Below are 12,947 nucleotides of genomic sequence, written 5' to 3' on the forward strand. Positions count from 1 at the left end.
GATGGCGGCACTTTTGCATAAGGTCTATATAATTATATAGAAATTTTGTGTATACCTGTTTAGGACTATGGACAATTTTGCTTACTCCTGCAACAGTAGCTGTTACATTGGCGAAGGCGTCCCGTACCGAGCTCCGTCGCCTCCGTCGTGTAGTGGTAGCGTGGTGGCCGAGCGGCGAGCAAAGTGCTGCCTTGGTGCTGACTACAGAGAGCCGAAGGCAAACTTAACTGGTTTACTGCATGGCGAGAGATGCATGTCAACAACGATACAGGAACACCACCCTTACGGGCGAGCTTACAGTATGACTCGGACAGAGCAGCGCTCCTAACGGAAGCCCGATGCAGTCTGCACTCGGTCTGTATTAACTCGGTCACTGAAAGCACCGAGTTAATACACAGAAGCTGCAATGGTCCCGCTGCCTCCCTGGCGTTTGCACACGGCACGAAAAGTAGACACACAATAACGCTCTCCCCCAGAAACATGAAAGCTGGCGCACATTGAGTCTTAGAGGGGGAAACGAGAGTCGTCCGCTCGGCGATGCAAGAATCAACACCATCCCCGGTACAACAGTTTGTGATTCACCGCCACCGCGGGAGCGCAGCGCGGCAGACGCACTCCGGCTCGGCCAAACATATGTTGGAGGGCGGCATCACCGCAGCAACCAGAGCTTCAGCACACGCGCACAGGGTAGCGGCACACCGAGGCGGTACGCTAACTAGAATAGATTAATTATGATCATAAACGCTTTTTGGGGACTCCAGTATTCATATTGTGGCGTTCTAGTAGATGCGCATGTAGATAGCAGGGTGGCGACGCACCTAGATGTAAACTGGAGGTCAATGCACAAAGCAAAGCAGCAGCCACACACATGAGTCCAGAACCGAGCACAAACCCAGAACAGCAGCAGTGCACACTTTTACATTTCAGATATGGTGGGAAGAAACTTTCGTGCCCTATGCAATAGTCAAAACCATATCACAGGACAAGAATTCAGGATTCTATATGCAGACCTGCCAACCTAGCAACATGAAAATTCGGGAGACTGCAAACCCGCCACGGTGTCTCAGTGGCTAAGGCGTTGTGCTGCTGAGCACAAAGACGCGAGTTCGATTCTCGACTGCGGCGGCCGCTTTTCTGATGGAGGCGAAAAGCAAAAACGGCCATGTGTATGAGATTTCGGCGCACGTTAAAGATCCCCAGGTGGTCAAAATTAATCCGGAGCCCTCCACTACAGCGTGCCTCATCACCTGCATTGTGTCGGCGCGTTAAACCCTACAATCAATCAGGAGGCCACAGCGGGCGGGAGGGGTGCTGCTGGTTTTTTTTCTTTTAGTTTACATTTTGGAAATTACAGAAGACTGGAGACTAACATCATAAAGGGTTAAGGGTGTTTATTTTGAGCTGCTTTGTTCTTGCATCATGAGACAGACAGACGCAAACGCTGCGATACTTTTTACCTCGCCCTCTTTTGGTATGGTGGCGAGCGTGTTTCAGGGCCAGCCTTTGTAAGCTACAAACATTGCAGCCAGCAGCGCCCAGATGCACTGTGTGCACGGTATATACAGTGCCTAAAAATACTTTGCAGTCATCTGCGGTTTGGTTAGAAGGAACTAAAAGTATGGTAACAAGCGCTCTTCCGCAGCGCCAAAAATGTCGCAGCAGGGAGGACTGTGAAGTATGCACAATTAAAAAACAACGACTTCACTGCTGTAATGATCACTTTTCATTGGAGTCAAGATGGCCTTCGTACAATCGCGAGATGTGGTTGAAACTCTGGAGTCTCCCAGACGATTCGGGAGAGTTGGCAGGTATGCATATGTACACAGGATTGTCCAGAGAGCCATAGGCACATAGCTTGGCCTGTGTCGAAGAACACATGCTTCCGTGTTTTGTGCTTCAGTTTGTCATAATATTAGTACCATTGCAGTTCTAGGCAGCACCTGCATCACCGCCCAGCTATATTTCTTGCCCTGCTGAGCAATCTAATGATATAATAACACCGTGTTATTTGTACGTCCATTATGCACAATAATGGCCTCGCGTGTCATATTATTCCTTAAGTAAAAAGATAAGCCTCTGCTGAGTTTTTGGACTTTAACAGGGCACCATTTATAAATACCTCGTCCCATTAAAACGTCAAAGCACTTGCAATTACCACTTGAAGTTGGCAATGGCGTATAATAACTGGGCTACATTAGGAACAAAATTTTACATACATGTCCACTGTAAAGCAAAGTACACAGTACAACTTCACAGTTGCTGCAAATTTTTCGGAAACGTCTACTAAAAGCTGTTAGCAAAGGCGAGGGCCCTCCTGCAAAAGCTATTCCATTAAGAACAATCCACGCGGGAGGCAATGGGAAACCAACGAACCAAAGCAACACAGTGCCAAAATCAAAGCAATGAGCTTAGTCGTATTATTTGTTCATTCATTATACATGAATTTCAATGGTCACACATTGCAAATCATTAGTTAAGTAGAAGATAAGCCTACTTAAGAGTCATAATTTTATCCGGCCACCATTCGTGAATGTTCCACCACGTTAAAAGATAAAAAGCTTGACTAGCGCCCAAAAAGAGCCACTGTGCGTAATAACCTGATAAGGCAGGTACGAAATTTCAAATATACATCGATTGCAATAATGTACACAGTACGATAAATTTGCAGTTGCTAGAATACTACAAATTGTTCGCAAGGAACCATAAAGCATTGACTTAAAGCTGTTAATGAGACGTTTGCAAAAGCAAGAGCCCCGCTACGAAACCTATCACATTTCCAACAATCCACACGTGAGGGAATAGAAAATATAGCAACGCAATTTCCAAGACGGGACCAATGAGCTTGGGCACTGGCACCAAAAAGAACAAGAACAGATACTGATTCCATGGATAGTAAGCCGCGTAGAGTCCTTTCATCGCAATCACTGTTGCCGTGAGGCCCAAGAAACACTTGTACTGCGTTTCATATCCACGGACCCCAGCCACTTCCCTATAGTTCGGGAAAACGTAGTAGGTCAACAGGCAGAGGGCGAAGTTGATGACGACGGTGAGGCCCACCGTCTCGACCATAAAGCGCACGGCGCCCGTCCTCCGCTCGAGGTAGTAGCCGAGACCGAGCAGCGAGAGCACTGTGTAGATTAGGTGCAGCGGCTCGGACGTGTGCAACGCCGGCAGCAGCAGCAGCTGCCATTGGTGGTGGCCGAACACGAGGTTGGAAGTCATGCAATGACCCTTCACGGCGCTCCTCCACTCGAACGGAACGACGTTGGTCTGCAGCGCAATCAGCGCTGCCGACAGCAGAATCGCGCCAAAAGGTATCGTCCCCAGTTCGACGTGGCGCGGCCGCTGACCCAGGTAGTGACCCCGCTGCCCGAACCGCACGGGCTCTTGTCCGAGAAGCTTCCAGGCGAGGTCGGCCATAGGCTTGACGATGTCGTAGACGTACGCGAGCCCCACCAGAATGCCGGCGAGGTGGCCGACCAACGAGGCGTTCGGGGTGATGAGCTGGATCAGGACGAGCTCCAGCCAGACGACGTACCCCGAGGGAAGGTTGATGTCTAGGCCCATGACGCGTCTCCCTTGCCCAGGGAAGTACCGGTTGTCGAGGACTTTCAGGGCGAAGATGACGCCGGAGAAACCGACCGCGCACTGGTAGTAGAACGAGCTGTCGACGAAGGTGCCCAGAAGGTAGTTCAGGCCCACAAGAGTGCCGCCGCAGAGAACCGAGAAGAGGGAAACGATGTAGAGGAACTGGCCGCTTCCGAGCATGTTTTCGAGAACCATTCCTTTCCAAATAAAAGACACCATGTTGTAGTAGAGGTGCAGGCTGTCGGCGTGCTCGATGGTGCCGTACAAGATTCGCCACCACTGTTTCCTGAATAGCACTGCGTCGACGCTGATGCAAGCGTCGGAAAGGCGGCTCCACGGCAAGTCGAACACTTGAAGATACACGGCAGCTTGCGCCAGCACGATCAAAAGTGTGACGGGAGGAATCACTTCCAGACCTACCCTGTACAGGACGTGATTCAAAAGAAGCAACACTCCCATAACGTCTTTCTGGCGTCTAGGCTGCATGATGGCAAGCGACGTTGGCACAGGAGAAGGAGAATTTTGACGGTGACGACTTCTAACCGGCCAGTTTGTACCGGCCGCAGTTTAAAAAATGCGAGCGCTAAGTCTCGCGCGTACTCGCGCACTGCTCACCGAGGAACGTAAATACGATTCGTGTGGTGGCGATGGCCATCAGCAGACTCTAGGCGACTCACGCAGAGTGCAAGCAGCCGCGACGATCGCCGTTTAAACATGCTGCAACGACACGGGAATGTTACGGTTTCATATGTTTACAAGCTTCGCCCAACGATCAGCTGCCACGTGTATTTTGTTTTTGTTTTTTCTGCTGACACTAGCCAGGGTTACTAGATCTTGTACATTTTACTGCTGATGTTAGACAAATAAAATCTTTTCGTAAGTTTTTGACTTAAGTTTTGTAATATTTTGCATCATATTTACCAAATTTTTTTCTTTTTTATTTCATTTTCTGTTTCCTGGCTTGTCCCATTTTGCCCCTGGAGTGATTGGCAAATGACTTCAATGTTTTTTGCCGTAAAACTAGTAAAACTGGTAAAACGTTGGCACTGTGGTTGCTGTGGTCACTGTGGTCATGGTCACAAGGAGGCTGGGCTGCCCTTACAGAAACGAAACATCCTTTTGCTACGATATTTGTAAGTTGTTAGGCGAGATGATCTTCCAGCTTTCAGTCTGATCAGTTATTACGCATGTTCTTGTTCTTGTTTATTTATGCTCGTGTGGCGTGTTGCGCGGCTGCAGCTTATGGCGCGAACATTTAATTGTTCGCGTTCCAGTTCGCTTTCTGCTGTATTTGAACTTTCCAGGAATTTGAAATCAAATCAAATGTTTTAGGAACAGTACAATGAAAGCCAAGCAGTATGCGATGCGTGGTAGGTGAACTTTTTTATTATTATTTGGAGGTTACGAAGAAGAGCGTTACGAAGAAGGCGCGCCGTAGTGGAGGGCTGCGGATTAATTTCACCATCTGGGGATCTTTAACGTGCATCGAAATCACGTACACGGGCGTCTTTGCTTTTCGCCTCCATCAGAAAAGCGGTGGCCGCGGCCCGCGGCCGGGAGTCGAACGCGCGTCCTCGGGCTCAGCAGCGCAACTGAGCCACCGCGGCGTGTACAGGGTTACACCAAAACGTACCCCCTTTAATGTTGTAGGCCCTGTAGACAGATACCGGGGCTCTTCGCTGTATAGTCTCGGAATCACCGCGGGCTTGCTGGGATGCAGTCCGGCATTCCATTTTCCCATTTATCCATATGGCTTCAAGGAACCCTCCGGACTACCCACGGACTATCCTCGGTGGACCGAGACTGTAATGACACTGAGCGAAATGAACACTTTCCTGTATTCTTGTTGTAGCATAGCACTTGGAGCGCATAGACATTAGCGGTCATCTTACAGTAACTATTACCTAGCGCTCATGTAGAGCAATTCGTGATTAAATTGTGCAGTGACGTTATTTGATTGAAATGTAGTGTGATTAAATTGTGCAGTGACGGATAAAAATTGAAATGTAGTGTGTAATTCATGCCAGGCTTGTTTAAATGGGCTCTGCTTCTTTGTGTAAAATGGAATTTCGAGTGTAATCGAGCATAAACTCTCGATAATTTGATGTCACTTAATTGGAATTTTCGGTTAATAAGACGAGATTCAATGGTCCTGGCATTTTTACGTGCAGTTCAGCGGCAGAAATTGGTGAATAATTTGAAGCTAAAGTTTATTACATCGAATGATTGGGAGTTGTTCGGGATAAAAAGCATTGAATGACCATCATTCCACAATAAAATTCAAAATTCTCAAACGCGGGAACAACGCCGTGTGCTGATGCTGGTACCATTGTAACCGAGACAGCACACAGTTGCTAAAGCGGCAGGCCATTTGAAACCTGCTCCAACCCACGCATTTCTCTCTTCGATGTCCTCAACCTTCCTTGTTGCGCGCAGCGCCGTGTGAGCATTTTTTTGTGGTGAACGCTTCAGGCTTCGATTTTCCCAATAAGTCTCAACTATCACGGCAACCTGTGTCGTATGCTCGATTGATTCTGAACAAAATCAAGGGGGGAGACGCGTTGTGCAGTTATCTTGTGCTTTTTTTTGTTCACTTGTAAGTTCCGTTATTTCGAAGTGTTTTGCGGTCCCAGTGAGCTTCGTATTAACGGGAGTCTACTGTATACTGACAGCCCACTACTGAGGTCCAGACATGGAAATGCACATGAGTCCAACACTGTTCTTGCATGTGTTGCTGCACAAAGAGTAAATAAGCTCCAATCAATCAATCACATGTGGAACGACTCAGTTCTAGGTTTGATATAACCATGGCATACTTGAACATTTCTGTCAATGTACACTTGAACCTCTTTATAACGAACACTGTTATAGCGAATTATTGACAATAGCAAACTAACTACAAACTTTGGTTGGTCACGCTTTATTTCAGTTACACTTATTCTTCTTATAACGAAACCGAAACCACCACTGTTGCATGTGATATCGGCTATAAAGAAAGAAATGTTTGATTCGCGCACGGCTCAGACTCGGAAGCTTATTAAGGAAGCAAAATAGAAAAATTAAGGAGCAACAGTTTGTAAATCTACAAAAGTAGAAAGGGCCCTGCAGGGCTGTGACAAGCTGCCAGGCGAAGATACCACCCTTCTTCAAATAAATCAGAACGCAGGCCTGTTTTGTGAAGCGAACTATGTTCTTTTGGAATTTCACGTTTTCGTGTTGTGACTCATTTAGCTTGAAATGCCACAAGGAAACAGGTACGGGTTACGTCATTTCCAGCGGGTTCAAAGACTAGAATATTTATTGCATTTTAGTATCTGGGATTTTTGCGCTAGCCAGATTGCCGATTTGTTGGAGCCGATTATTACGTTTACTGTTACAACGAATATAGGATATAACCAACTAATTTACTGCTATGATACTACTTTGTTAAAACGAGGTTCGACTCTAATATCAAACTGGCTATGTGCCTTAAACGCCAGCATATATAGTGGCCTTAGTTAACTCATAATGTTTCATTAAGTTGCAACCTTTTGCCTGGTTGCTGCTTCAAGGTGCTAAATTTAAATTCTCCGAGATCTTCGGTGGCTGAAACAACTTGAATGACCATTGGGATGCGGTAATCACTGCGATTTTACGAGCAATATTTGCAGGGCAGAAACAGCGGAAAGAGACTGACGGCAGACCCGATGTCAGAACAGAATAAACCACAAGACAGCAGCCAGGGTTTGTCTTAATGTGTATCACAAAAGAAAGAAACAATAAATGCTAAAAGAAAATAAAATAAAAATTAATAAGCCGATATTAATATGCAGGTAAAAACAACGGGAAGTGAGCATGAAAATGCATACTGGGATCAAACTATAATGAACACGATCGCTCGGTTCTCTCGTAAATTGCAGTTTCTTTTTCAGCCGCCGTGATAGACGACTCAATAACGAATGTGGGCCCGATGTCATCATGAGCTTCAGCTGATTGCCCGTTCTATTGATCGTGTTTATACAGATATGGTGACATTAAAACTGGAACATGTGGAATTGAACACTGAAGTCGCACACAGTGTCCTTTTCAAACAAGCGGTCGTTCTATTTCGCTTTTCTAGGTGCACCTTGGGGCATGCCACTGTCTGCTGAAATGGGAACACGACTCCAAGGTAAGGCGGTATTCACAGTAGGGAAAGCTGCTCGCTCTTCTGAGGCCACCAAACTCTAACTTGGAATTGTACACTCGGCAAAACAGGCAGCTGCTCTTTTGCAGCCCAAGAGCCGACAACAGGGCAGTGCTCTCTGCTCAACCTGTCGTTCCTGAGTGTGGCTTTCTGTCAAACACAAAGGGGACATTTGTGATTCCCAACTGTCGACAGCCAGCTTCCTGTGTGTTTCAGTAAGATCATCCCATCTGCCTTTCCTATTGGCATTCGAGATAGCTTGTTGTAAAATACTACGTGAGCACACCCTACTTTTACGACATTTTCAGGAATGTAAAGAATGTAAAATTTTCAGGAGTATAAAGAAGCACCCACATGGCTATTTTAATAAAGAAGTGGGAACATCTGAAGGGCACATCAAGTGCCCAGAGATTCATGCCTGTTTCTGGTTGGATTATTGTTATTGGCCTCTCCTTCTTATTGGTGTAATGGTGCGTGGCCATACTGCCACTGGCTCTAATAGATCTACATTAAATGTAACCTAATTTTAGTGCTGCTATTGCCTGAAGAAAACTATAACTTGTTCGTTAAAGGGTGTTATTCTCTGATATTTCTCCTCGCATAGATTTGGATGCCACAGTCACACGCACTTGTTACAGGTGCCGTCAACAGGGTTACCAGGTCCTTATAATAAGGAAAAGTTGCTGGGAAGTTGCCTAAAGTAGCCATAAAAGTTGCCACTTTAAAGTGAATGTTTGAAATGGAGCCACAAAAGTCACCCTTTTCAGTAAGGCGATGCTAGTATGTAGTGTGTGATTACTAGAGACCGGAAGTTTAGGCACTAAAAAAACGGGTTTTAGGCGCCTATTGAAGGCGCTCAAAATTGAAATTTAGGCATATATAGGCACTAAGTACTACCATATAGGCATATATAGGCTCGAATAATATTTACTCAGGCGGCGTATTTCAGTGCAATTTTTCGGTTTAGAGTAAACACAGGCTACAAACATCGGTATTTTGAAAATGCAATTTTATTTTCTTCATAAAACACTCAAGGGTGACGATTTCAAGATATCTAGGGTGACGCAACACTGTGCGAAAGGCTGTGGAAGCAGTGGCAAACAAGCACCATCTCCAGGTTTTCGGGCTTGAAGTTGTGCCTTCTGTCAGTCAATATCGTCTTGTACGCAGAGAAAGAACGCTCCACATCCACTGAGGTTAGCGGAGCGTACTTGTACTTTGGCACGTTGGATGTTTTGATTCCATCTGGAATCGCGGTATGTCCGCCGCTCAAAACCTCAGACAGTTCCGTCAGCGTCGAAAATCCGGGATTTCTGTCCAACACAGACTTAAGCTTCTCTATAGCTCTGTCAGCAACCGGTCCCCTGGGAGCACTAGCGAACCTTTCCTGTGCGTCCAAAATCAGCTGAATATTTTCAGTCAGCGTTGTGCCCGAACTTTCAAGTTTCTGTATTGTTGTTGCCAAGAACGTGAAATGGGCACACAAATAGGCCAAGTCACATGCAAGTGTAACATCATGTAGAACCTTCTGGGCCCTTCTCACGGCGACACTCTCATCTTCAGCAAAGCTGCTTACAACAGCCTTGACACCGTTTAAGTGTTGGTTGTAGTATTCCACTGCCGTCAGCCAAGTTCCCCAGCGGGTAACAACAGGCTCCGGTGGAAGAGGTACACCCGGCAGCTGCTCCCTGAAAGCACGAACGCGGGAAGGAGCCTTGAGGAACACCGCCTTCCCTACAGCTATCAGTTCGTTGACCGAACTGAACGACTTTCGTAGCTCTTCACACACCCGATGAATCCCGTGAGCAAGACAAGTGACGTGCAATAGTTCTGGGTAAAAAACCTTGAGAAGTGCACCAGCCTTAAGCATATAAGCTGCTGCATCTGTGTAGAGCAGCAGTACTCGGTCGTCGTGGGCTCCGGAGGGGTACAGAAGCTTCAATGACGAGTTCACGAAGCGGGCGATGGTCTCTCCGCTAGTTTTTTCTAGCTCTTTTGAGCAAACCAGGAAGGGTGTTGTTTTCTCTTCTGCGTCAAGCTTTCCGACTACAAAGTGACCGAGTACTCGTCCGGTGACATCTGTCGTCTCGTCCACAGAAATCCAAATGTGGAATTCACCGATTTCTCTTCTAATTTCTTGTAGCGTCTTCTCGTACAGTGGTCGCAGGTACTCCTTGCGAAGAGTCGACTCTGATGGTACCTTTTGTTTGCAGTACTTTTGCAAGAAATTCTTGAAAGTCTTGTTTTCGATTTTCGCCCAAGGGATGTTAGCAGCGACTAATGCTTCGCACAGGTCAGCGCTGAATTCACTTTTTTTTCCTTGAGCAATACTTTCAGCCAGGAACGATTGTCTTGATGTCGACGGCTGGTTGCGCAGAGCATTGGCTTGATGCAGTGCTGTTCTTTCATGCTGCTGCAAGTGGAACTTTTTTTCACAGGGTACCTGCGCGAAGAAAACAGTAACGAAAACTAAGATATTGCGTAAGGCACGTGAAACGTTGCTAGTGTACTTTTGCTTTTAGTCATGTAGAGTTGTAAACCTGACAATAGCTCAAGGAATGGCGAAGTTGGCCAGCTGCGCAATAGCAGGTAACCGTTTTTAAAATCATGATGCTTATACAACAATCCGACCAACACTGTGCCGGAAATTTTCAATAAGGAAGCCAGTTCCCGAATTAGGTTGCAAACATTGCACAACAATGAATAGCAGTTACCGTAAAAAGTTCTTAAAACGCACATTATTGGCAAGTTCTGAGAGCATTCAGAATAAATTTAGCGTAAGCACTGTTGGAGGCGTCACGTTTACGGTTGGTCCAGTGTTCACGTCAAGTGCATGATATCGTTAATTAAGATCAAGTGGAAAGTATTGTATTCTCACCTGCTTTCCGCAGGGTTGGCAGAATACTGTTTCTCCGTCGACGGTGTAGCACTGCGATCCACTGGTCCATTGCCGGATAAGGACACTTTTCGGCGTCTTAATCTTCGGCATTCGTCGGCAGGCTTCGGACGGATTACGGAGAGAGCAGAAACGCCAACTACGCTGACGTGCTGGCTGTAGTGATAGGGTCAATAGGTTTTCTCTTAATCTTGCCACAAGCTAGCCTCGCGCTGCCTCTCTAGGGCACGCTCTAGCCTCGCCCGCGTGCAATCTGCGCTGCAATATTCTCGACACCAAACAAATCCGACCTTTTTTGGGGGGGGGGGGGGGGGGGGGAGGGATTCGCGAGCAATTTGTAATTGTTTTGCATTGTTTAGAAAGGCTTTTCGAAATCCCGTCCGAGGTAAATAAGTGGGAAAGGGTTCAGATTTATTTGCAATTTTTTAAGCAGAAGGAAAGGCGTGAAAGTCAATGTTGCGCATCTTGCCGAGAGAGTAGCTGTGCTTTCCCGCAGTACCGTCCTGGCCTTGAGAGGTAGGGCTTCCATTGGCCGGCTCCCTCGCAGGCTGGCGCTTGCGCGCTATCGTTGGGGGCGCTAGCAGACGACGCGCCGACGGAACCCGCAAGAATCTTTTTATGCCGCTAGCATTCAATAAAAACCCTTAAAAATGCTAAATACAACGTTTTCAATTGCTCTCTTGTTTTCTTCCAAACAAGCCAGTGCGAACCCATTTCCAACGCCAGCGTGCCTCGTCATTTTCATTACTTCATACCCCCATTCACAACATACTGTTTTCTATACTCGCTGCACGCCGACTGGTTGGGGGACAACGCGTACTCTTTATTTTCACCTTGCATGCCTTGCAGACTAAATTCGACGAGACCATTCCTCAAAACACGTGTTCTCCTGTCTGTGACAAAACAATTCATGCCACTGTTAGCACTGTATTATTGCGCGAACAATATATAGGGCATTTCGGGTAATATTTCCGTCGCTACGCGTCACTCTGTCAAACAGCCAGCGACATAAACCCAAAAACGGTAAAGTGAGATAGCGCTTAGAGATCGCCGGCTGCGTGAGTGACGAGAGCGACGGTGCTAAGAATACTTTAACAGGAGTGCGACTGAGCGGCAGCTGCCTCTGCAGACGTGCCCGTCAGTCACGGGGAGTCTCGGCGGGTCTCTGTGACTCCTGCCACTGATTGCCCGCGTTGTATAATTATCGAGCACGCAGCCAGTTTAGGGTGGCAAACGAGGAAGAAATGAAAAATACTGCGGCTAATGGCGATACTGGCAGACTACAAAAGGAAAGACAGGCAGCCAAAGCCGCTGCTAGAGCGAGAAAACGAGACCGCTGAGATTATTAGAACGCTAAGCATGGTTGGCATAGTGTAGGAAGAAGATGATGATATTTTTGTGGTTATACGCTTTACTGAGTGGGGTGAAAGAAACTCTGCGTGGCGGATGTCTGAAGAGAAAGGAATGAGCATCGGGCGAGGCCTCAAGTTAGCAATGGAGAGAGACAAGATGCTCATGCATTCCCATCAGTCCAACAATAGATTTCCTTTTTTTCCATCGAGATATACGACTGATTGAGGCAAAGTCTGTACTCGACAGCACAAAAAAGGCATTTATAGGCGCTTAAAAGCTTGTATAGGCACGAACCTCAAAATAGGCACGTATAGGCACAATCAACTATTGCTTAAAATGTTCCCCTTCCTTTAGTTCATGCTTATATGTTAAATAGGCTCGATACGGACTGGAATAAAAAATAGGCATTTTGCTAAAGTTCCGGTCTCTAGTGATTACCTTCGCGGAAAGAATCCAGAGATTCAGAGAAGCTGAAAACTGTATCACAAATTTTATTCATTTGCTGTCATGCGGGCAAGTGACAGCAATTGACTACTGCTACAAAAAAGCTCAAATATGCAGGTTCAGGTGAAGCTCTCAGAGAATATGAATGAATTAGAACGTGTTTTCACTGCACACCACCACTTTCGCTGCCTCTTTACATGCCCATGCCTCATCATCATACACACTTCCCACACTATACACGAAATCTCAAACTCTTGAAAATTACTGAAGCATTACACTTTAAACTGACAGCGTTGCTCGAAGGATTTTACAAAATGGGTTCCGGTTATTAAAAAGAGCAAGGCACATTTCAATTTGTGCCGGCACTTAGCGCTGTACGGTGGTGCACTTGAGTGACTGATTCATTGGTACCTATTCTGGACTTTGCCAGATCACCATCACCTGCTTAAAAGTTTGTTCTGTTCTGTTTGTTCAGTTTCTCTTGACGGCTGAAATGCACCG

At 46.5% G+C, this 12,947-nt stretch overlaps 1 protein-coding gene and 2 long non-coding RNA genes across 3 annotated transcripts in view; 1 reads left to right on the forward strand and 2 right to left on the reverse strand.

The window, feature by feature from the left end:
- Positions 1-217: 217 nt before the first annotated feature.
- LOC144179123 (rhomboid-related protein 4-like) lies at positions 218-4,373 on the reverse strand. The gene has a single exon (XM_077707354.1). It carries the CDS (start codon positions 4,072-4,074, stop codon positions 2,725-2,727), a length of 1,350 nt encoding a protein of 449 aa, XP_077563480.1. The 5' UTR covers positions 4,075-4,373; the 3' UTR covers positions 218-2,724.
- A 186-nt stretch (positions 4,374-4,559) lies between these two features.
- LOC144180451 (uncharacterized) overlaps positions 4,560-12,947 on the forward strand; it is a 16,462-nt gene continuing 8,074 nt past the window's right edge. Inside the window, exons 1-2 of the long non-coding RNA XR_013324421.1 lie at positions 4,560-4,721; positions 7,688-7,738. This is a non-coding gene — a long non-coding RNA (uncharacterized LOC144180451). The remainder of the gene's footprint in view (positions 4,722-7,687; positions 7,739-12,947) is intronic.
- Positions 8,746-10,934, reverse strand: LOC144179125 (uncharacterized). Its single transcript, XR_013324154.1, has 2 exons — positions 10,632-10,934; positions 8,746-10,196 (listed from the first exon to the last, which is right to left on the reverse strand). It is a non-coding gene; the product is annotated as an uncharacterized LOC144179125 (long non-coding RNA).

Source organism: Haemaphysalis longicornis, unplaced genomic scaffold, assembly GCF_048455015.1.
Source record: "Haemaphysalis longicornis isolate Haplotype H1 unplaced genomic scaffold, Haemaphysalis longicornis Haplotype H1 scaffold_4, whole genome shotgun sequence".
NCBI classification, from domain to species: domain Eukaryota; kingdom Metazoa; phylum Arthropoda; class Arachnida; order Ixodida; family Ixodidae; genus Haemaphysalis; species Haemaphysalis longicornis.